Source organism: Vulpes lagopus, chromosome 5 (genome assembly GCF_018345385.1).
Source record: "Vulpes lagopus strain Blue_001 chromosome 5, ASM1834538v1, whole genome shotgun sequence".
NCBI lineage: Eukaryota > Metazoa > Chordata > Mammalia > Carnivora > Canidae > Vulpes > Vulpes lagopus.
This window is the reverse complement of record NC_054828.1, coordinates 19,121,771-19,147,419: the sequence shown is the minus strand read 5'-3', so window position 1 is coordinate 19,147,419 and position 25,649 is coordinate 19,121,771. Positions and strand designations below refer to the sequence as shown.

Here is a 25,649-nt window from a genome sequence, read left to right as displayed (position 1 = left end):
GTCCCAGACTTTCTATTGTCCAGTCATTGCATGTGGGCTGTTTTTATACTGCTGTCAGGGTATCGTGTTCTGACTTCAAGGTATTCATGCTTGATTTCATCCCCATTGGTTGAATTTTGTTTTAAGTTAAAATAATTTTATTATGAAAATTTCCTAATATAAAAATGGAAGAAATGAATCTCCATATACTCATTATCCTGAGATACTTACTATATTACCATATTTGCTTCACATATCCTTGTTGTCTCTCTTTTTAAATTGAGATATAATTGACATACATTAGTTTCAGGTATACAACATAATGATTTGATATTTATATATTGTGAAATGATTACCACAATAAGTCTAAACATCTTTTACGATAGTTACAAAATTTTTTCCTTGTAATGAGAACATTTAAGATCTGCTCTTAGCAACTTTCAGATATACAGTGCAATATTATTAAGCGTAGACACCACGCTATATGTTACATCCCCATGACTTATTTACAAACTGGAAAATTGTACATTTTGACCACCTTCACCAATTTTGCCTGCTGCTCCTGCAACTCCTACGTGTGACAAACCACAATCTGTTCTCTGTCTCTGTAAGTCTTTGAATCTTTCTTTCTTTCTTTTTTTTAGATTTTGCATATAAGTGAGATCACACAGTATTTGTCCTTCTCTGTCTCACTTATTTCATTTAGCATAATGACCTCAGGGTCCTTCCATGTAGCTGCAAATGGCAAAAGTTCATTCCTTTTTGTGACTGAATAATATTTCATTGTGTGTCTCTGTATATACACATATGTGTTTGTATCATATTTTCTCTTTTTAAAGTTTTTAATTTATCTATTAGCGAGCGAGCACAAGCAAGGGGAGGGGCAGAGAGAGAGGGAGAGGCAAACTCCCTCCTGTGCAAGGAGCCTGATGCAGGGCTCAATCCCAGGACCCCAGGATCATGACCTGAGCCGAGGCAGATTCAACCCACTGAGCCATCCATGCGCCCCTATATATCACATTTTCTTTATCCGTTCTCCATCAGTGAACACTTAGGTTGGTTCAATGTCTTGACTATTGTAAATAATACTTCAGTGAACATGGGGGTGCAGATATCTTCTCAAGTTGATGTTTATGTTTCTTTCAGATAAGTACCCAGAAGTGAAATTGTTGGATCATATGGTAGTTCTGTTTTAATTTTTTGAGGAATATATGTACTGCGCAGCCCGGGTGGCTCAGCGGTTTAGCACCACCTTCAGTCCAGGGCCTGACCCTGGAGACCCAGGATCGAGTCCCATGCCGGGCTCCCTGCATGGAGCCTGTTTCTCCCTCTGCCCATGTCTCTGCCTCTCTCTCTCTCTCTCTCTCTCTCTCTCATGAATAAATAAATATTTTTAAAAAAATAAAAAAGAATATACATACTGTTTTCCACAGTGGCTGCACCAATGTACATTCCCACCAACAATGCACAAGGGTTCCCTCTTCTCCACATCCTTGCCAGCATCCTTGTTATTTCTTATTTTTTATTTAATAGCCATTCTAAGTGGTGTGAGGCGCTATCTCACTGTAGTTCTGATTTGCATTTCCCTGATGATGAGTGATATTGAGCACTGTTGGACCTCTTTATGTCTTCTTTGAAAAAATGTCTAGATCCTCTGTATTTTTTAATCAGTTTGTTTTTTTTGCTATTGAATTGCATTTTCCTTTGCATGTGACAGTTCCATTTTCCCAGCACCATTTACTAAGGAGACTGTTCTTTCCTCATTGTATGTTCTTGGCTCCTTTGTTATAAATTAACCAACTGTAAATTCACAAACTTATTTCTGGGCTCTCTGTTCTGTTCCATTGGACTATGTGTGTGTTTTATGCTGATACTATACTGTTTTGTTTACTGTAGCTTTGTAATATAGTTTGAAATAAGCTTTGTTCTTCTTTCTCAAATTGCTTTGGCTATTGGGGCTATTTTTCTCTCTTAATTTACTGTAGCATTTTAAAGCAAATCCCAGACATTAGGTCATTTCATCCCAATATACCTTAAAATTAGTCTCAATAACATGGACATTTTCTTATATAAACATATGCCAGGGACCTGGGTGGCTCAGTGGTTGGGTGTCAGCCGTTGGCTCAGGGCGTGATCCCGTTGTCCTGGGATCAAGTCCTGTATCAGGCTCTTTGTGTGGAGCCTGCTTCTCCCTCTGCCTTTCTCTCTCTCTGTCTGTTGTGAATAAATAAATGAAATCTTAAAAAAACAAAAAAACATGCTATTACTATGTCTAACCGAGTGAGTGATAATTCTTTGGCATCATCCAACACCCATTCCCTGATCAAATTTTTCACCTATCCTAAGAATATTCCTTTACAGTTGGCTTGTTTGAACCAGGATCTAAACAAAGATCATATTTTAATAATACACTGATTGTTATGTATCTTAAATCACTTTTAATTTAGAGGAAAATCCCTTCCCCATTTTTCTCTCCTGTGATTACTTTTTGGAGGTACCAGCTTTCTTGTCATGTTGAATTATAGTTTTGAATCTTTAAAATAAACTTTTATTTTGGAATAATGTTAGATTTATGGGAAAGTTGCACAGATAGAGAGTTCAGAGAATCCTTCCATACCCCTCGCCTGGTTTCCTCTTAACGTTTTACATTACTTTCATAGCATCCAGTCCAGGATACTACACTGCATTTAACCTCGGTTGAATTTTAAAATAACTTTTTATCATAAGTTCTCTTCTGTTGAGAAAATAGCCATTTGCTAGCTAGGAGGCAATATATTGTAATGGTTAAAAGCTTGATTAAAGTGAAGCATAAGGTTTCAAATTCTTAATCATATAAAAACTGTGTGATCTTGGACAGATCACTTATACTGCTATATCAGTTTCATCATCTTTAAAGTAGAAATAATATTACTTACTTTATTTGACCATTGCAAAAAATAAATTTGATAAATGCATGCAGAGTGCTCTGAACAGTTCCTAGCACATGGTAAGCACTCAGTAAACATAGCTTTTGACAAAGGTAGTATTTCCTAAATCATAGTGAATGTCAGAGAAGAAGCTGGCTCCCATGACAGGGGTGGGGGGACCATTTCCTTAGAAATGAGTTCTTTGATTTTGTGACAGAGATCTCATTCAGTTTTAGGTATTTCACCTCTAAAGAATTTTTATTCAGTAGAACATATTTCTCTAGTATGTGTAGATCAATCAAATATAGGCTTCAGGAGTTACCTTTTTTCTCTTGACGGGGATTCTTACATCATGATTGGGGAATGAAACTGCATGCTTTTTTCTTTCTTGATTAGTCTCACATAGTGATTGGTTTGTGTTTTAGAATTAACTCCTTTATAAGCTGACTGTGCGGTTTAAACTCTAACATTTGTTTGTGGTGTAAAGTGCTCTCAAAGGAATTGAAATGGGCTTGGTCACATTCTCAGGGCCTCTTCCTGCACCCACACCCTCTGACATCTTTGTGTTATCTTGGTTGCTTCCAAAGCCTCCCCTGTAACAGTGTGCATGGTTTCAGCAGACTTGCTCTGATGGAGGAAACCTGTTTTTATTAGAATCGTTGCTCTTTTTTCCACAACTCTTGGAAACATTGAGTCATCCCATGTACTCTGTAAGGAAATGAGGTAGCATTGGTAATTTTGACCTGCAGAACTCTTACGGAATCCAGGAATTCAGTTAAATTGAATATTACCAATTTGACTCCTTTCTTTCACTGGCCTTTGCTTCCAGACTGGTGGGAGAAGGTTAGCCAAAGAGGAAGATGTGTAGCAGGGAATTGTACAGGAGTACACCACAAGCCTCCTTCCAAGCCCTCAGACTGCCCATTCACAATATTAGTCTAGAGCATAACTAGACTACTCTTCATTTTCAGGGTCGGAAAATGTGGGCTGGCTGTGGTGAGCTTGGCAGTCTCTAGTCTGTGTTTACAGCCTGGGACTTGTCCTCAGGGCTCCTGTGCCTGTCAAGTTCCAGAAGCTTCCTGGGTTAAGTTTGTCAGTGTTGAGAGGGAGTTCCAGGTCAGAGTGGACCTATTGATGATGTGTGAGGAGAGTGTTTGGGGGCCTAGAGACAGTGTAGTTAATGGCTAAAATAGGAACATTTGAGTCAGGTAGACCTGGCTTGGGATCCACAGATCCACACTGTCTCCCTTATTGGCTAGGTTGTTTGGTGAAGACATTTAACTTTTAGCACCTAGTTACCTTATGCGCAATATGAGAAGAATAATGATACACACCTCACATGACCGGGATGAAAATTAAATTAGATGGTATGCATAGTGTGCATGGTAGGCACCCTGCTGTTGTTAGTAATGACTAACCATATTAGAGAGTCAGGAGACTCTGAACTTTGTACTAACGACAGGTGAACATTTTGTGTCCCAGATTTTTGTTTTGTAAACACTCTTTAAAAATTATTTTATTAGATTCAAAGTGGGTTTAAACTGCCTGCCTCTCTGTGGACAAGATTAAAGGAACATAAAGTACAGCTCATGCTGTATTTTACCAGGTTAGTGTTGCTATGTCACTAACAATGTGGGAAGTGTTACCAGTGTCCGTGCTTACTGCCTCTCCTGCCCCTTTGTCTGTCTATGATCCTGGCTTCTCTGTTACCTCCAACATTCCTCTCATACCTCTGTAGCTCAGGGTGTTACCTCTTCCCTGGAAACTGCCTCCATGCCCAACCCCACCTGCCCTTTAAAATCCACCCTCCCCACATGCCACCATGAGAGAAATCTTTGTGGACAAATTTGTGGTGTTGGTCCCTTGTTTAACAGTACAGTGGCTTCCCATTGCTCTTCAGTTAAAAATTACAAGGCCCCTTGAAACATGCCACTGCCTGTCTCATCTCACCTGCCAGCGCTTCCCCTTCACCACACAATCAGATTTCATTCATATCCTCCTGCCCCTAGGTCTTTGTACCAAATGGTCCTGTTTCCACAAATGCTCACCACCCCTTAGGCCCTTTAGCCTTTAGTGACTTCTCATCTTTTAGGTTTTGCAGTATCAGAGCTAATGTTTCCATTTCAGGAAACATTTCTCTGCCATCCCTCCCCTGCTCCTTATTACAATAAGGAGCAGCATTCTCATGGCAGCCTATTCTGTCATTTGATGTGTTTTTAAATATATGTTTGTTTGATTATATGGTTAGCACTAGTACCACCAGGAGCCTGCAGGCCCCGCAAGAACTTAGAGCAGAACTTGCCACATGTTAAGTGTGCACTAAACATGTATGAGTACAATGATGGGCATGGGGCAGTCACAGCATAATCTTCTATACGCTTTTACCGATCCCTGCCCATCAGGCCTGTTGTAATGTCTGTATCTGTCCCCCTTCTCTTTCTCATGAGATCCTCAGGTGGACCCTTATCTTACACTTGGGCTAAAAAACCCTCTGCACATGACTTTCCATTTTTTTCCAGGCCACCTTGAAAACTGTGATCCTGCCTTAGAAGGTCTGCTGCTCCTATTATCCCTTTGACAGATCTCTCTTAGTCATATGGGAGGATGTCTCCTCCACCTGGAGTGCCCTCTACTTCCCTCTCCCCCAAACCCTTTCCTGTACTGCAGCTCTCGCTCAAATCCAACCGACTCCAGGGGACGCATCAGTATTTGGTTATATATACTGAGATTTATGAGGTGTTCTTTCTCCCTGATTTGATTACGAACCCCTTGGAAGATTGAATAGTGTATCTTCATTTAATTTTTGTTCTCTTCATTATTTTAAGCATTTTAAATTTTGGTTCCTTATTATAGAACTATATTTGTACATTGTAGAAAACTTAGAAAACATAGATAATCCATAAAAGAATAATTTCTAATCTTTTCAGATCCTACCAACCAGAGATATTTTGGTATATACTCTTCCAGACTCTGTGGTGTGTGTGTGTGTGTGTGTGTAGATGTGCACACATATGTGGTGTACACATATGTGGTCTTTTTGTACAAAATGGAAAGAGTATGCAGTACCTTGTAGCCTTTTTCCACACAGCACTATATCATGAATAATAATTACCATTGATCATTCTAGAACAGTAAAACTGTACAGGAAATATTGCCCTTATTGAAATAATTATGTCTTTAGAGCATTCTTAAAAATCCTATATTTATCATGGAATTGAACTTTTATGTGAGGTAAAAAAAATAATAGTGAAAAGATGATGCTGACATTAGAAATGAGGCAACACAAACATTTTCTTTATGTTGTTGCCTTTAAGATGAGACATACAGAACCTAGAAATATTTTGAGAACTTTGTGAAAATAGTTTTGCTGTGAAAGTTGATGTATTGACATTGCTGCCTGTAGTAATGAGTCCTATATTGGGGTAAGGCAGGTATTGTGGTTTAGTCTTTAAAACACACCTGAAATCCCAGGGCAGGGAGCACAACCGTGTTTGTTCTTCCAGGGCTTCAGAAGACCACAGTGCTGGCTTGTGACTTTGCCTGCCTTAGAATATGGAAATAACTGTTTCTTTGGTCCTTCCATACATAATTACTTCACCTATTAGATTTTTTCAAATGAGAGTTTAGTTTAGAAATATGCTTAGCAGATATCAGTGTGCTATGAAGTACACAGGTAGAGAGAGTAGAAATGATATAGCAATGTTAAAAAAAATTGTATCAAAACATATATAAGTTGAATTATGTGAAAATCTGGATAATCAGAAAAGCTCTCTTTCGTTGAAATATTACCAGTAGAATTTTTTTTAAAAACAAGTTTCATTGGAGAATTAAAAATTATTCTGTTTACAAAAGTTTAATCTTGTATTCCGTTTTTCAAAAACACGTTTAGGGCATCAAATGAGGTACGTTACAGTTTACTTTGTGGAAGAAAAGTGCAACCCTCCTCAAACATCTACTTCCTATTCCTTCCCTATGATTTCAGGGCTCTGTTGAGGAAGATTCTCTGTTTTTGCTGCAAGTGTTGAGGCTGGGATGATCAGGATGCCTTCTCATGGTATTTTATATCCTCATTAGATCTTGTCTTTGGAGCAGCTCTTTTGACTGAAACAGAAAGTGAACAGGAGAGCAACAATCAAGGAAAATTCAAAGATGCTCAGTGTCTTTCTCCTCTGTTCCTGCCTCTACACTCTGTGACGACCTGGCATATGTTAGGCTCCAAACAATGTTTGTTGAAGAGCTGATGTATAAATCCTAACCTTGTGTTCCTAATTTACTCAGGAATGGGATTTCTCACTAACACAGTGATTGGGGTAAAGTGTACTGTTAGAACTTCATCAACATTGGCACATCATGTTACTCAGGTCCTTTCTTAAAATCAAGTTTGAAAAAAAAAAATCAAGTTTGTTTGTTTTTTTTAAAGATTTTATTTATTCATGAGAGACACAGAAAGAGGCAGAGATGCAAGCCGAGGGAGGAGAAGGAGACTTCCTGTGGGGAGCCCCATGCGGAAACTTGATCCCAGGACCCCAGGATCATGACCTGAGCTATAAGGTCATGCTCAACCACTGAGCCACCCAGGTGCCCCAAAGTCAATGACTTGTCATTTTAATCTAGGGAAAAGACCACTGGTATCATCTGGTTCAGTTGCTTCTGTCTCTAAATGGAAGAATTGAGGACTTTGATAGTGAAATGACTTCCTGTGTGCTTATATGCCAAACACAAAAAGTAAGCTGCCAAACATGGAATGTCTTCTGGTTTCCTTGTATCCTTATACCAGCTTCCCTTGTGCTCAGCCTTCTAAAAATGTGGATGGGATAGGTTACTTGAAATTTTATTTCAAATTCCTTTGAAATATGCTAGGAAAACTTGCCATATCTTGACAGCATCTTCTGAGAACATTAATTGTCTAGCAAAATACTATAGATGACCTCAGACTGCTGGTTGTGAGAGAAACTTCAGTCTGTCTCTGACTCAGAATGATAACAGTGAGCTTCTCATAAGCTTCTGATGACAGGTCAGCCTGTCCACTCAGGTGTGTCCATCTTGAGTGAGTTACAGAAAAGCTAATTAAAGAAAAAATTCAGAGGGACTTGTAGACAGTTGGCAGTGTCATCTATTTATGAATGGGACTGTATTTTTCGGTGATTTTTTTTCTGACTGTGGGCTGGGGTTTTTTTTGTTTTTGTTTTTTTTTTGGCAGAGATTATTCTGTCTTATATTTTTTTGCTCTGGTTAATTTGAACTTGAACCTGCTTATGATGGCATATCGGAATTTGAACTCTTCTGCGGCAGATCTTTTGTCAGCACCGGGTCCTTCCTTCCTATTCATGGCCCAGAACACTCTTGAGAGGTCTCTTTTAGGGAGATAGCATGGCCGATAAACAAATGTTTAGGAGATGAATATGTTAGACATAGTGAGAAAGGATGATATTCTTGCTTTACTAGAGAGTGTTTGCTTTCCCCTGTAAATGATTATTCATGAGATAAAATTTAAACTAAAAAAGGATTCATTAAGTTCAAAGTTAATTGCAAGACATAAAATTCTTCTCTACTATATGTCACACAAGGAAATGAATGGCCTGGAAATGTACAACTGTTTGACCACTTTACAGGCTCTTGGTAGCTAGTACAAAAGGTACTGCTAATGAGGCCCAGTTAACTCTAACAGAAGCCAGTTTGCCACTGGCTTGACAGTTTAGTAATACTAATGATCAGTTTTAGAGGTTTGATGTTTAACTAGATTTCTTTACCTTCTCATGCCTGAAGGAGTACTTGGGTCAAGTACATGAAAAACTGTCATTATGTCATAAGAGTATACTTTTTATGATGAATATTGAGTCATATACAGTATTGTTGAGTCATTATCGTGTATGCCCAAAAATAATATAATTGTATGTTAATTATACTTCAACCTAAAAAAACAGATATACTCAGAAATCTAGGTTTATTTTTTTTCTTATCCCAAATGGAAAGTGTTTATATTGTGGGAGGTACTGTTCAACTCTACAAATATGAAAAGCTTCTGAGTTTTACAGTCTCACCAAGAATGTAAATTTTGTAAAACTATGGAGTAGATGTGCCTTCTAAAAACCTCATTTAGGGGCACCTGGGTGGCTCAGTCGATTAAGCCTCTGCCTTGGGCTCAGGTCATGATTTCAGGGTCTTGGGATTGAGCCCTCTGTTGGGCTCCCTGCTCTGTGGGAGTCTGCTCCTCTGTTTCCCTTTGCCCCTCCCTCCTCCTTATTTGCTCAGTCTCTCTCTCTCTCTCTCTCTCTCAAATAAAATCTTAAAAAATCTCATTTAGGTAATATTGAGTGTTAAATGCAAAAAATAAAAAATAAAAAATCTGGAGCTTAAGTCTCACAGGTAATGAATGCTAAGTGATTAGGATCTCAAAATCAATTGGTTGAACCACGAAACCAAAGAACTTATTTAACAAATACCTACCGTGTATCTGGCCTTCTGGACACAGTTATCAATTATATGTATTGCTACCGTCACAGACCTGTTATCCTAAGGGGAGAGGTGGATGGAGAAACAAACTATCATGAAGCTGTATGAGTATGACAGAAGGAAGCAAGCACAGTTGCTAGGGGAAGGCACTCTGGGAGCAACAGAAAGGGAACTGTGAGTGCTTAGAGTCTAGAAATGTTTCTTGTAAGAGATCATCCTTACACTGAGTCCTGGTGGGATGATTAGGAGTTGGTCCATCTTCTAGTCTTAGGAAGCTATGTGTGGAGAGGCCAGAAGGTGAGAGGAAGTGAAGCCTGTCCTGGGAAGCACCTGGAGTTCAGTGCAGATGTGGAGATGGTGCAGGCTCAGCGGGGCTCAGTTTGCACCCCATGGCAATGAGCCATTCAAAAGTTTTTCAGCAGGATCAGTACATCAGTTTTTTTAAAATTTATTTTTATTTATTTATGATAGAGAGAGAGAGGCAGAGACACAGGCAGAGGAGAGGGAGAAGCAGGCTCCATGCCGGGAGCCCGACGCGGGACTCGATACTGGGACTCCAGGATCGCGCCCTGGGCCAAAGGCAGGCGCAAAACCGCTGAGCCACCCAGGGATCCCCTGATCAGTTTATATTTTAAAAGAGCACTTTGAAATTTGGAGGATAGATTAGAAGAGGGTAAGATCAGTGGCAGAATGATTAGTTAGGAGAAATGTAGAAGAGACAAGCAGTGTCTAGCCCATTACAGAACACTGAATAAATATATATTAAAGGAACAAATTAGATCCACAGTCCTATTCTGTGATGCTACAGGTTTTCAGAGAAGGGGGAAGATCAGTGCAAATCAGAAGATCCAAGGTAGGGCAGCCCAGGTGGCTCAGTGGTTTAGCGCCACCTTCGGCCCAGGGTGTGATCCTGGAGACCCGGGATCGTGTCCCACATCAGGCTTCCTGCATGGAGCCTGTTTCTCCCTCTGCCTGTGTCTCTGCCTCTCTCTCTCTCTCTCTCTCCCGGTGTCTCTCATGAATAAATAAATAAAATCTTAAAAAAAAAAAAAAAAGACCCAAGGTAAAGTCCATCTGTTGGCTTCCGAAGAAACTATCAGTTCTCTGAAATGATGATAAAAATGTGCTCACATGCATTTTCTGAGAGTCATTTACTTTCATCAGATCTATAAAAGGTCTCTGACCCTCTGAAAGGTGAAAACCCACTGGGTTAGATTAGCCTGGCAGAACAGGACTTGTGTGATGCTCCGAAGAACTTGTATTGAGTCATCTCAATCAAGAGCTTAAACCTGTAGAAGAAATTATCAGCTATTCTGATGATGTTAAGCTGGAACAGGTATCTAATTATGTCAAAGTACAGGTTCAAAGAGAACCCAACAGTTTGGATAGAAGTGAATAAAAAGTTGTAATTAGGTTCAGAGAATCCCAGGCAAATGATACTATATAAGAGTGAGCCTCTGTGGAGAAAGAGAGTAGGGAATTCCACATTGAATGGGAGGCTAGCTTGGCCTTCAGCCTTCAGACATGCTTGGAGTGCAAACCTGAAACATTTCCCGGTGTAGGGGCCCACGGAAGAGGCATTTGCATAGGCTTCCCTCTGTACTGTAAACAGAAGGCATAATTGATAGCTCTGTTTCTATGGAAAAGTATGAAAGTAAAAAAAAAAAAATGACAAGAGATTGCCTTTGCCGGTCACCACCCTGTTGTTCCAAGGGTGTGCTCTCCCTCCCTTGGTGCTGAAGTTCAGGAACACTGCTGTGAGGAGAGGAGTTGGTAATCTGGCTGGTCAGTCAGTGGTGTGTTTTGTGGCATTTGTGAATTTCCCTTTAGAAATTGTGCAGGTACCCAGCTGTGTGGCCGTGTATCCTTCCCCTCATTCTACTTACAGCTCAGTAAAATCCCAGCACATCTGAAGGAGTGCTGGGGACAAAGAGGAAGCCTCCTCAGTGAAAAGACAAAGTAAGAAAAGCTTTGCCCTAGCCCAGAATTTAGTTTTACTCATTGTGGAAATTTTGTTAGACCCCCATAAGCATTGATTTGCTCAGGTTCCCATTTGTCATTACAGCCATTTTAAAAATCAGAGGGTGGGCAGCCCAGGTGGCCCAGTGGTTTAGCGCTGTCATCAGCCCAGGGCGTGATCCTGGAGCCCTGGGATTGAGTCCCGCGTCGGGCTCCCTGCGTTGGAGCCTGCTTCTCCCTCTGCCTGTGTCTCTGCCTCTCTCTGCATGTGTCTCTCATGAATAAATAAATAAAATCTTAAAAAAAAAAAAAAGTCAGAGGGTAAGAATTGTTTCAGTGTGTTTGTTATATAGCTCGGGAACATTTTTTTTTCTTTCTGGTCACATCCTTTTAACCTTAGACTCATCAAATACAGGATTCATCCTACACAGCGAGGTGTTTCCTGTCTTGTTAACCTTTAGTAGTTGCCAAGCATGTTTTCCTTGTCAGCATGCTGCATCACTTCTTTTAAAGCTCTATTAAAAATCAGCGTCTCTTATTTTTATCTTTTATAGAACCGAATACTGTTTAATGTTGGGGTTTCTTGAAACTAATATTACACTGTATTCTAACTAGAATTTAAATAAAAGCCTGAAAAGGGGAAAAAATGCTGTTGAGGTCTCTGTGTTTGTAGTAAATACAAAATTAATTTGTGTTTTATTCATTGGGCATCTATTCTGTCCTGATGCCTTGAGTGAAAAAGAAACTGAAAATTGGTGGTTGTTGCTCTTTATTTGTTATTCACACGTATCTTGACAAGAATGTGAGAATTAGACACTTTAGGGATCCTAATTTTATGTTTCTGTTACTGTAAACTTTAAGTTTTTCTGTACTTTAGGTCTCAGTGGGATCCTAGAGTTTCATACAAAAGGCATATGCAAATCTTCTATATTCAAAGTTCAGAGCAGAACTTTGTAACAGAAAGGCTTTCTTCTGCTCTTGTCCCCAAGCTCCCCAGAAGCCTCCAGTATTACCCTTTTTATGTGTGTGTGTGTCCTTCCAGAAAGACAAAGAGGTAAATTTGTCACTTGATTTTTTTATGACTATTTAAATCTAGTATTATAATTAGTAATTTTTTCCTTGCATCTTTAAAAACATATGTTACATTTTGATGGCAGCTGTAAGAATCTATCTGTTCTTTCATTGAGGTGGTGGAACTGGGGTGATGAATAGTAGCCCTGAGGGGTGCTAGCATGTCCTGAGTAGAAGAAGTAAGGTATAGACCCCTCCCCCCTTTCCTTGTGGGTACCTTAATCTTTGTAGAGATACTGTTGGGGGAATATGTTAACGCTTTAACCCATGGTGCAAAAGGAAGTTTCAGAGACCTCTTCCTGTGCTCTTATTGAGGGCATTCTAGAAGGGAAAGAAACTGGTACAGATTACTCAAAGAGAATTTATTGGAACCATGAAGTCAGATGATTAGCTAAGAACTTGCCAAGAATCTAGCCTGTGTCTGTGAGATGGTGATTTGTATTGAGAATCAGAAACGGAGGCTAGAACCCTGCATGCTGTTGCACTGATGTTGTCATTTGAAGCCTTTAACGATAAAGGACTTGCTCCATGTTATCTGTCCTCCATTATCTGCAGACCCCTCTTGCAAAAACACTCACACTCCATACACACCAAAACAAATCTCCTTTGTAACTTCATCACCATCTAGGATCAGATATGCCACTAACTACAAGGGCTGCACAGGCACCCAGAACACCTTTAGGCAGACAGTGTGGCTTCTGAGGTGCACATTTGATGAGAGGGAATTTTTAGAGTAGGTAGGTACATTTAGAAAATCATTGAATGGAAATTGATGGAAGAAACCACTTTCAGTTCCTTTCAGTTATGAATTTTTGAATAATATTTAGGGGAAAAGAAAAGACACTTCCTTCCTTTCTAAAGAGGATTTTAAGTAGAGAGGGGAGAGAGAGGAATTGCACTGCTTCCCTCAGTCCCTCAGTACAATTTTTTTTTTTTTGAAGGAAAATATCCCGAAGAGCTCATGATGACCAGGCACTTCTTTAAACTGACAGCTGCTTGTGGAGTGTTATTGGATTTCCTGGCAAATAAAATAGGGCAGGACCCTTCTTTAGTCATTACCTTACTGGAGCTTTTTAGCCCAATTTTAATTCAGAGCGATGCTGGAAAAATTTATAAGGGAATTGGTGTGATTGGATTGTTCATAACAATTAAACTTTGCTTATTAGTAAACATGTGAGCAACTCAGGTCACTGACTCCCCCACCCCCTCCAAGGTGCAAGGCCCTGAGATAAGGCGGGCCAGGCCTTGCTGAGGAGGGTGTGTACCAACAGAGAAACAGGAAGCTGTGCTTAGCCAGGCTTGCCTGGAGGTTTCCAACTCTGGTCAGGTGTGCTGAGGTCCCGGCTAGAGTCACGCTCTTTCTGAGCCCTGGCAGCCACTCCGCTCAGCATAAATGCATCCAATTGTCAGTTAACTGATGTGTAGGGAGAAGTATGACTGCATTACAGCTTAAAGAGCTGTCACACTCAGGTCTCTACCGGAGAAGACGAGATCGCCCCGATAGTGTGAGACTAAATGGGTTACCGGAGGAAGAGCTAAGGTGAGTGCAAAGTCATGGTTGGCTGGAGGTCAAGGCACCTAGTGATTGTGGTGAGACCCGTGCCTAAGTGGATGCAGCAGTGGGGAATACACATTGAAGAGAGGTTTCATGGAACCTCTCAGTCTGTAATTAAAGACTGAACACAATCCCAAGATTGTGCTGGATTGGAACTGTGCAAAACTAGAATTCATTTTCCATTTCTTCACAAATCCTGTAAGTTGTTTTAGCTATTCTCCAAACCTGCAGTGCTGTTATGTCTTTAAAAATTATACAATTATCAAAGTAATATTTAAAATTGGAAACAATTAATTCCCCCTCCCCTTAGTTTAAAGATAGATTACTTTGGTTTATTAGAACATAGTTTCTGTGTGGAATTTTTCTTTGAATTTTGGGTGGGGGTTGGGGATGTTCAAAGAGGATTCTTTGTTATTGAAATAGATTCAGCAAAGGAATGCAGAAACTAGTGAATGTAACCTAGGAAGGAAGGACATCAAAAATCTGGAGACATTTTAACTAAAAGGTTAGGGGGGATTTTTTTGTTTGTTTTCAAAGTTAATTTGCCTCCAACAACACAGTTTTAGTTTTGTTACAGCTACTGAGAATTGGTTTGGATTTTTAGGTTCTAAAATGTCCCTGCAACATTAACCTATATGTTAAAATACTATGTTAACTGTGAAGGGTTTAGATTTTCTGTTTCTGAGATGAAGTGTTCCTGTTTTACTGCTGACAGGAGGCTGCAGTAAAGAGAGACTTCCTTTTCTTTTTATTACATTTACTGTATAGTACTTAAATTTGTTTATGGACTCGTGGTTTAAGTATTTGAATATTTCAATTAGATGGTGGGAGAAATACTTATATGCTGTGTACTATTTCTTTTTTGTTTCTATAACTTCATTTTTAGAATTTGCTTTAAATTCAGTATTGAAATTTGATAGGGAAAAATTGTCAAGGAAGCTTTTTTAAACTTCTGTTACCTTGTATTTATTTGCCTTGCAGCAAGCTATATATACTACAAGAGCTGTAGTTTGGGAGTGAAACATTTACTTGAAAATTATCAACTCTTTAATTACCTTTTGTTTTGTTGGGTCTTTAAAATATTTTTTTATTTATTTTTTAAGATTTTTATTTATTTATTCACGAGAGACACAGAAAGAGAGAGGCAGAGACACAGGCAGAGGGAGAAGCAGGCTCCATGCAGGGAGCGGGACGTGGGACTTGATCTGGGGTCCCCAGGATCAGGCCCTGGGCTGAAGGCGGTGCTAAACCACTGAGCCACCCAGGCTGCCCAATATTTTATTTTTTATGTGAGAGAGAGAGCGCACAGGCAGAAGGGGAGAGGGAGAAGCAGACTCCCCGCTCAGCAGGGAGTGCACCTGGGCTGGATCCCAGGACCCCAGGATCATGACCTGAGCTGAATGTAGACGCTGAACTGCCTGAGCCACCCAGGCGCCCCTCTGTCATTACTTTTTGAAGAGAATAGTAACATTAAAGGACTGTGATCGGTACTAACATTATTAGAATTTATTCCTTACTGTATCAGGTGTCTCTTAGGGACATTTAATGTATTAACTTTGAATTGATTGGATTAGACAAAATTTAAAGCCTTCAGAGTTTCAGTTGTTACAGATTATATGAGGTTTAGTGAAAATATTGAGCTTTCTTTTGCAAACCAGATAGGCTGTTGGAAGTGGCCTCTGAAGTCAACATTTACTTTAGACTCCAGTCTACTCTTGATCCAAGAGTGAAAAGTTACCAGAAACAGTTTTAATTTCACATTTGGGGTCCTAAAGAATTCCCTTTAAAAAAAAATTAAGATATGTAAAACAATATTTGAGACTAATCATATTTTACTTATTTTCAGACAGTAACAAAAGTACCATGAATAAAATTGCCTATATGCCCAAGGAGGTAGTTATTTACATAATTATAATGACCTTCGAAACAACTAGATATTTTTCGTCTGTCTTGACTTTGAATCAAAGGAGGAAGAATAATTCTTAAGAAGTATTGCTTGTTCCACTGAGTTAAGGGGAAATATTTTTTCACCCAGTCTGGTGATGTAGTTCCATCACCAGACTTATGTTTCTGCCATTTCTCTGGCTTCTAAGCAGAGAGAATGACCATTATTTGGAGTGCAGTGCTTAGCTAGGAAAAATAGGCAATTGTCTCTTTGTGGACTTTATATCAATTTGGAGAATCGGGTTGGGTTTTTTTTTCTAATTTTACAGGAAGCCTATGTTTAGTATTAAATCGGGTTTCTTAGCTAATAAGAATCAGGGAGGGTAGGCACACCCATTTCAGCACCACTGGTTTGGACAAGTTATGTAATGTTGAACCTCAGTTTGTTCTTCTTTAGAATGGGGATAAAAATATAACTGCCACTATTCAGCAACGTTTTCTAGCTCAAAATCCTTACTCCCAACCTACTGAGGCAGGGGTATTATTATCTTGTGTGAAGTACTGTACGGTTAATGGCTTTCATGCATTATTCAACTAATGGTGCCTACCCTGTGCTAAACAAAGAGCAGTGATGGATTGGACACAGTTCTTCCCCTCAAGGCACACCACAGTTTTGGCACATGGACTGACCAACAGGTGCTCTTCATGCAAGCAGTTGTTTGACTTTGGTTTTTTTTTTTTTTTTTTTTTTTTTAGTTGTTTGACTTTGAATGCATGTAGTATCAAACATCTCTTACACCGGCTCAGTGTTGCGCAAGACCCATTCCTGCTTGCATTCCTTCTCACTCTTGTGTTCGCTATTTTGGCATGTTTATGGACCCTAACAGGACTATCAAAGACTAAAAGAACTGTGCCTGTTGCCAAAAAAACATTTTTCTTGTAAGTTAAAATAAAAGACTGTGCTCTGAAACAACACAAGTGTTTAAGGAGTACTGTGAAAGACATGAAAACTACCCTGGCTTCACACTTGTGAAAGTCCGCATGAAAAACACTGACTCTTTACAGATTTTTATTTTGAAGTACTAAATATAAGCCAAACCCTACTGTACTTGCATACTTTGTATAATAGAACATTATTCTCTACATTTGAGGGTTACAGTATGGCCATTTATGCTGTTTAAATAGTAGTTGTCACTGTGGGCCTTTGTCTTTAGGTCTGGAGCATGTCCTTAATTTTGGCTAGGTTCTAACATGCCTAAGCAGCAATTGGGAATTACTTTCCCTCATGAAGCTCAATGTTAAGGATTTAGATAGAGCATGGATATTCATTTGTACCCCAGAATTCTCTCTATATAACGGCATATAGATTGTCTTTAGGGCCATCTCTCATGACCTGGATAGAACTGGTTTAGTTTAACTTTTGAATTAAGCAGTGGACTCATTAGCACAAAGTAGCTCACACTTTTATGTCAGTGGGCTGAGAACTTGTTTTGAGCCTTATGCCTCTACAGAGCATTCACCCTTTTTTCCTTGGAATTTTTGATGCTCAAAAATTGTATATAAGATATATATATATATCTACTTCTTAGCTATTTATTCCATCTCTTAGACTATGTTGCACCCTGTTTGTTTTTTGAGGAAGCTGGAATGAAAAACACAGCTAAACAATCCACACACACATGCACATACACAGCCTTAAAATTCTGTCACTTTTGCTCTGCCTCAGATAGATATAAAGGTATCTGTAAATACTTGATTGGGGACATGTCAGAATTCAAACTCTTGACTGGCTAGGTTTGAAACATAGTTTACAGGGGATCCCTGAGTGGCTCAGTGGTTTAGCGCCTGCCTTTGGCCCAGGGCGTGATCCTGGAGTCCTGGATCGAGTCTTGCATCGGGCTCCCTGCATGGAGCCTGCTTCTTCCTCTGCCTGTGTCTCTGCCTCTCTCTCTCTCTCTGTCTCTCGTGAATAAAGAAATAAAATCCTAAAAAAAATAAATAAAAAGCATATTTCATGACAATGAAAATTACATGAAATTCAGATTTCACTGTCCATAAATAAAGTTTTATTGGAACACAGCCAAGCTTATTTGCATATATTGTCTCCGGTAGTTTTTTGGTACAGTGGCATTATATATCCTTGATCTCGTGCTGACATAAAGAACCCTTGATCTTTCTCTGTTGTTCCTTTAGTTATGCCTCTACCCTCCCCACAGCACAGTTAGATTGGTCATACTGGGATAAAGTCAGGGCTGTGTCAATCTTGAAATAAGTGTGAAAAAAAGAAAAAATACTTTGAAGTTTGTATCCTTATGTGAAGTTGACTGGATGAAGCATTGAGAAGTCACTTGTTAGAACCTCCTTGTGCTGTCTTTCCTCCCTTTTCCTGATGAAACTGGATGACCAGGAGTAGGAGGAAGTGCAAAGAAAAGTAACCTTTACTTTCTGGTTATTAAGTAAACGTTCTGATCTCATATCTTTCTAGATATAGTACGTAATCATTTTTAAGTAGTAGGAATGTCCTTGACGTGGTTTCAGAACAGAAAACTCAGATCATGTGTTCCTGAATAATACATTACCATTGATTGAGCCCTTGTTATAGGTCAGGCACTGTATTAAGAAGGCTCATGTTCTCAGGAGTGTTTGTTTTTTAACTCACAATTCAATAGGGAAGAATAAGAATCTAAAATTGGAAAAGGTGATCATCCTTATTAACCAGTTCCTGTCCTTTGATTCAAGTAAGTTAGTGCTCTGCGTTCGGTTGAGGTTGGAGTAGGTTATCGTAGGCTGTGCATTTCCTTGCACACTTGCTTTGTAGTTTGCTAATCATTTCTTTGCCTGTCTTTTGAATGAAAAACCAATGTTCGTATTTTAGTCTTAGAAATATAGTAGACAGTTGGGATAAAACTGAAGCTTTGCCATTTTTGTCTATTATTTAATGGTTCAGTGAGAGCACATTTAATCTAACAGTGAACACATCACACAATTAATAACATATTTTTCTCTTTCTGGTACACAGAGGTATCAGTTTGCCAAGGTTGCATTTTAAAAGGTAGTAAATAGGGATGCCTGGTTGGCTCAGTGATTGAGCATCTGCCTTTGGCTTAGTTCATGATCCTGGATCGAGTCCCACATTGGGTTCCCTGCAGGGGAGCCTGCTTCTCCCTCTGCCTGTGTCTCTGCACCCCACTCACGAATAAATAAAAAAATCTTTAAAAATAATATTAAAGGTAGTAAATAGTGCTTTCTTGTGGGTTTAAGAGTGTGATATAGACAAACATATGCACTAGAATATTATTCAGCCATGAAAAAGAAAGGAAATCTTGGCAACTGTGACAACATGGATAGACCTTGAGGGCATTATGCTGAGATAAGTCAGAGAAAGACAAATACTAGTATGATCTTTTTTATGTGTGGAACCAAAAAAAAAACTCAGCTTGTAAGAACTGAGTCGAATGATGGTTACTAGGGCCTAAGGTATAGGGAATTAAAAAGATGTTGTTTTAAAGGATACAAACTTGCAACTAGTAGATAAATAAGTGCTGGATATCTAATACCCAACATAGTAATTATAATTATAGTCAACACTACTGTACTAAACACTTCAAAGTTGCTGAGACTAGATCTTAACTATTCTTAACACAAAAAGGAAATGATAATTATGTGACATGGTAGAGATGTTAGCTAAAACTACTGTAGGAATAGTATTACAATGTATAAATGTATCAAACCAGCAGGTTGGATTGGCTACCTCAAACTTACAGTGTCAGTTATATCTCAATTACACAGATGTTTTTAAGAGTAAAATCCACAAGTATTTATATTGTAATAATTGGTTTTATAGGCACACCCTTCCTCAATCTTCTCATTTAACCTGTCCCTCTCCTATACCCCTCTCTATTAATGAAGAGAGGATTCTCCAAGACCAAAGGCCTTGCCTTACTTCTTTTGCATCTCTAGCATCTACCATAGTACCTGGTGGGTCATCACTGTCCAGTACCTATTCCTCATTGAATGAGTGAAGAAATGAGAAACTTAAGTGGCAGTGGTACCTCTATACCTCTTTATATGTACCAAAATATCATGAACAAAAGATCATGGTCATTTTGTGTTTAAGTAGTTTGGGAAAACTTCTTTTCTAAAGGGAAATATGTTTTCTTTGTCACCTAAAGTATTTCTATATAGCTTTAGAGAGCATATGCTAAAATTAAAAATAGCAATATTAATGCTTAAAAATTAGGTGTATGAAAGGAATAGTTAAAAGTAGTGAAAAGTCATGAGATAAAGATCCCTTTTCTGTTTTTCTTTATAGGTAAGAGACATTTTGGAATGAACTCCAACTTTGGAATCAATTTGTGAATTTGTTGTCAATACACATAATACTTTCTAAATGATTTACTATGACAATTAAGTACCAAGATTTTAATCATTATAATTGCTTTCCTATTGGTTTAAAACACACAAAAACCTTAAAGTATCAATTATAAATCATTTATTAGAAAAATTGCAGTTGACTAAAAAACTTAACACATTACCTATATCATTTGAATAGATGCTATTAAAATGAAATGTATTATTTATTTTGTATATATTTATATATAAATGTGTATTTTTAAATGACTAAGGTTTTTATTTTATTTTTTTAAAAGATTTTATTTATTTATTCATGAGAGAGACAGAGAGAGGCAGAGACACAGGCAGAGGGAGAAGCAGGCTCCATGCAGGGAGTCTGACATGGGACTCGATCCCGGGTTTCCAGGATCAGGCCCTGGGTTGAAGGCAGCGCTAAACCGCTGAGCCTCCTGGGCTGCCCTAAATGTGTATTTTGGACATACAGGCATTTATTATGTATCTGTGAGACCCAGTGGCCATTCTGCGATTAAAACCAACTTTGGACACAAATATTCTCCTATAGGATATGTACTTTTAGGGGCACCTGGGTAGCTCAATGGTTGAGCGTCTGCCTTCAGCTCATGCGTGATCCCAGGGTCCTGGGATTGAGTCCTACACCAGGGACCCCGTAGGGAGCCTGCTTCTCCCTTTGCCTGTGTCTTTGCCTCTCTCTCTCTGTTCTTCATGAATTAATAAAATCTTTTTTAAAAATCTACTTTTAGAAATAAATATGTTTTCGCATATACAACTCCTTAAGTTTTTGTTTCTTTTAAGATTTTATTTATGTATTTATTTATGTATGTATGTATGTATTTATTTATTTATTTACTTTGAGAGAGAGCTTGAGCAGGGGGAGGAGGAGTTGGAGGTAATCTCCAGCAGATTCCACACTAAGTGCAGACAGAGTCCAATGCAAGGCTCTATCCCACTACCCAGAGATCATAACCTGAGCTGAAACCAAGAGTCAGACAACCAACTGAGCCACCCAGGTGCCCCTCAAGTTTTTTCTTTTAAGATTTTATTTTTGGGGGGGGAGGGGAAAAAAAAAGATTTTATTTTTAAGTAACCTCTACACCCAGTGTGGGGGGTCAATTTACAACCCCAAGACCAAGAGTCATGTGCTCTACTGACTGAGTCAGCCAGGCATCCCCCAACTTTTTAAGTCTTTTTAAAGGTTGTGTTAGTTTCATAGAGCTGCTGTAACAAAGTACCACAAACTGGGTGGTTTAAACAGCAAGTTTACTGTCTCACAGTTCTGAAGACTAGAAGTGAGAAATCACTGTGTCAGCAGGCCTGTACTTCCTCTGAAACCTGAAGGAGAGAATCTTTCCTTGCCTCTTCTAGCTTCTGGCATTTGCTGGCAATGGTTGTTTACTAGTTGGCTTGTAGATGTTCCACTCTCTGCCTCTTTTGTGACATGGCCTCCTTTCCATGTGTGCTGTTGTCTCATACGGTGTTCTACCCTATGGGTGTGTCTTATCTCTGTGGCTTCTCTCCTCTTTCTGTAAGTACACCAGTCATCTTAACTTGTATCTTAATTATATCTGCAAAGATTCTGTTTCCAAATAAGATCCTATTCATGGATACCAGGGGTTAGGACATCAACATATCTTTTTAGGTGACAAAATTCAACCCATAGCAGTGGTGTGGTGTGTCCCTACAGCAGTGTATAAAGATTAAAAATCATTCTGGTGTGCAGTTTTTTAAGAAACAGCTTTATTGAGCTGTTGATTTAATGAATCTCAGTGAAGCGCACAATTTTAATGTGCAGTTTGATCAATTTTGACACCTATACACAGTGATATTCTCACCACAATCAAAATAATGAGCCTGCTCATCATCCACAGAGTTTCCTCATGCCTAATTATAATCCTTCCCTGCATCCCTAAGGACTTTGCTCTGCCTTTTGTCACTCTAGATTACTTTTCATTTTTTAGACTTTCATATAAAGTAGAATCATACGGCAGCCCCAGTGGCACAGCGGTTTAGTGCCGCCTTCAGCCCGGGGTGTGATGCTGGAGACCCAGGATCGAGTCCCACGTCAGACTCCCTGCATGGAGCCTACTTCTCCCTCTGCCTGTGTCTCTGCCTCTCTCTCTGAATAAATAAATTTTTAAAGTCTTTAAAAAAAATAAAAAATAAAATAGAATCATACAATAATGTTTTCTCTGTTTTAACTGGCTTTTTAACTCAGCATACTTAGTTTGAGACCCATTCATGTTGTCGCTTGTATCAGCAGCCCATTCCGTTGTATCCTTGAGTGATGTTCCATCTTACAGAAAGGTTATAATCTGTTTAGCCAGTTGCTTGTTGGTTGACATTTGAGTTGGTTCCAGTTTTTGGCTATGACAAATAAAGCTGCTGTGAACATTGTTGTACGAGTCCTTGCAAGGACATGCACTTTCTTTCTTTCTTTCTTTCTTTCTTTCTTTCTTTCTTTCTTTTTTTAATTTTTAAAAAAATTTTATTTATTTATTCATGAGAGACACAGAGGGAGAGAGGCAGAGACATAGGCAGAAGGAGAAGCAGGCTCCCTGTGGGGAGCCCGCCACCCAGGTGCCCCTAGGACATGTAATTTCATTTCTCTTGGGTGGAATGACTGGTTGTTGGCTAGGTTATGTATATTAAGTTTTTTGAGAGATGTCTAGGGGTGCTTGGGTGGCTCAGTAGGTTAAGTGGCAGACCCTTGATTTCGGGTCAGGTCAAGATCTCAGTGTCCTCTGGCTCTATCTCAGCAGGGAGTCAGCCTCAGGACTGCCACTGATTTTTTTTAAGTATTGAAAAAGAAAAAAATTCTAAAATGCTTTCCAAAGAAATTATACCATTTATATTTCCACCAGCAGTGTCTGAGGGTTCCATTTCTCCGCATTCTCACCAACGCTTGGTTTGGTAAATTTCTTTTCAATTTTAACCATTCTGAGGGTGTGTTTTAGTGTTTTAATTGTGGTTTTAATTTGCATTTTCCTAATGACTCATATATTTGAGTATCAATTCATGTGCTTATTTGCAATCTATGTATTTTTGGGAAAATGTTGAATTTTTGCCCATCTTTTATTGGGATGTTTCTTAATAGAATTAAGCTTGAACAGTGTTTGCTGTATTCTACATAAGAGTCTTTCATCAGATAAATATTTTGCAAATGCTTCCTCCCAGTTTGTAGCTTGTCTTATTTTTATAAGTAGCTTTTGAAAAGCAGAAGATACTTGATTTTCTTTTCTGTTTATAAAGTTTGTGTTTTTTGTGTCCTATTTAAAATTTTTCCCGAACCTACAGTCAGTACGATTATCAATACATATGTCCCATATAACTATAAACTCATTAACTGTTTTTAAAAGTCATCTTGACCTTTCATACCATTTAGTGCTTTTCTGGCTGTGTGGTAAGTGCTTCACAGCCTCACTGAATCCTCACAATAATCCTGTGAGGTGCCACTGATTTCCCACTTTCCTCCAAGACAGGAAAGGACTCTCTGTAGAGGCACATGATTGGTAATTTGGGCAGTTGAGGTTTGAACCCAGGGCCATACCCATTTGTGTCCTATATTCAGAGTATGAGCTCTTAACCACAAAACTTGGGCTTCACTTAGGTGTTGTTTTTTTTTTTTTTTTTAAGATTTTATTTATTTGAGAGAGAGAGAACATGAGCAGGGGCGAGGGGCAGAGAGAAAAGGAGAAGCAGACTCCCTGCTGAGCAGGGAGCCCAAAATGGGACTCATCCTAGTGGGACCCACGTCCTGGGATCATGACCTGAGCCAAAGGCTGATGCTTAACTGAATGAGCCACCCAAGTGTCCTTCACTTACGTTTTAGAGTAAGTTTTCTTATGTGGAAGTTTTGAATATACTTGATCATATCTTAAAAGTTAAAAATTTACCATTGAATGTATAACTAAAGGTTAACCTCATGTGCTTGCCTGTAAATAATAAGATTGAAACAAAAAATGGAATTTTTCGGCCTCTTCTTCATAGGTATTTGCCAGAAAAAATATCCAGGTTTAAAAAGCTAAAAGTATTACATTTATATGTCATAATGAGTATATTCCTTAAAATTGGACATTGCAAGAATATCCAAGTTTTATCTTTGCCTATAATATTGTCCTCCTGCCTCTGGCAAACAGAATGTGAAGGGAACCAGACGAGATAGGAAGCTGCAGTGAATCATTGCATGTAGGATGTTGACTGTTACTGCTGCCAACTTTAGTTTTTAATTCTGATATGCAGAATTTGTTGGGATAAAACTGAAATTTCTACAGTGTTTTGCAAATTTTCAATAACCCTCCCAGGTGCTGGAAAATATATTGTTTGTTTCATGTTTAAAACAATGGCGGGATCCCTGGGTGGCGCAGCGGTTTAGCGCCTGCCTTTGGCCCAGGGCGCGATCCTGGAAACCCGGGATCGAATCCCATGTCGGGCTCCCGGTGCATGGAGCCTACTTCTCCCTCTGCCTATGTCTCTGCCTCTCTCTCTCTGTGTGACTATCATAAAAAAATAAATAAATAAATAAATAAAACAATGGCAATAATCTTGGAAGTATCTGATACAACTGATATACAGGTATTTTAAGCAATGAGGTTTTATAAAAGTATAGCCAGTTTAGTGGTGCCTGGGTGGCTCAGTCAGTTCAGTCTGCCTTCGGCTCAGGTCATGAGCATGCTCTCTCTCTCAAAAAAAAAAAAAAAAAAAATTCTTTTTATGAATGAATGGCCAGTTTAAAAGATAATAGTTTTCTTGGATCTAGAATCATTGTTTCTGTGGCACTCAACAAATACCTTTAAAACGGATTCAACTGGAAATAGTAGCTATTCAGCACCACTTGTAATTTTGGCTTTTCTCAATCTAATGTATTTTATTTAAAGGATATATTTCTAGGTTGTATGTTTCCCACATTAGTATGTAAAATATATTTGTCTAGGCATTCTTGGTTCAGTCTACATTTATTAAGGTCCTACTATGTGCCACAGAAATGGGGATATGAAATTGACTAAAACATTCATTATTTGCTGGTATGGAACCTTGTATATGGTAGGAAAAACAGAATTACAGAGAGAAATAAAAAATATTCTATATCTAGAGGAATAGCTGTGATGCTATAGGATCAGCGTGCATTAGTTATCTATTACTGAATAACAAATTACCCCCAAATTTAGGGGCAACCAGAGGTGGCACACTTCTTTGTAAAGGGCCAGATAATAAATGTTATGGGTTGTGCACACCACACGTTCCGTGTCCCAGCTACTCAATTCTGCTGTTGTAGTGTGAACACAGCTGTAGAAAATACATAAGTGAATGAGTATAGCTGTGTGTGTGCCAATAAAATTATATTTCTGGAAGCAGTGAGCCACATTTCGCCTGTGGGTACTGATTTACTAACTGCAGCCTTAAAATGATGAGCTTTTGTTATCCCACAGTTTCTGTGAGTGAGGAATCCAGGTACATCTTAATTCAGTGGCTTT

The 25,649-nt window shown here is 38.9% G+C and overlaps 1 protein-coding gene across 5 annotated transcripts in view; it reads left to right on the top strand.

The window, feature by feature from the left end:
- LIMS1 (LIM zinc finger domain containing 1) overlaps positions 1 to 25,649 on the top strand; it is a 148,522-nt gene that overhangs the window by 72,325 nt on the left and 50,548 nt on the right. Inside the window, exon 1 of one of the 5 annotated variants that reach the window (XM_041754658.1) lies at positions 13,679 to 13,908. The exons of 3 other annotated variants lie outside the window; for them this stretch is intronic. In XM_041754658.1, the coding sequence (XP_041610592.1) occupies positions 13,802 to 13,908 (107 nt within the window). In that variant the 5' untranslated portion in view covers positions 13,679 to 13,801. Of the gene's footprint in view, positions 1 to 13,678; positions 13,909 to 25,649 lie in introns of those variants that run through there. One more of the 5 variants, XM_041754659.1, reaches the window with a different exon arrangement.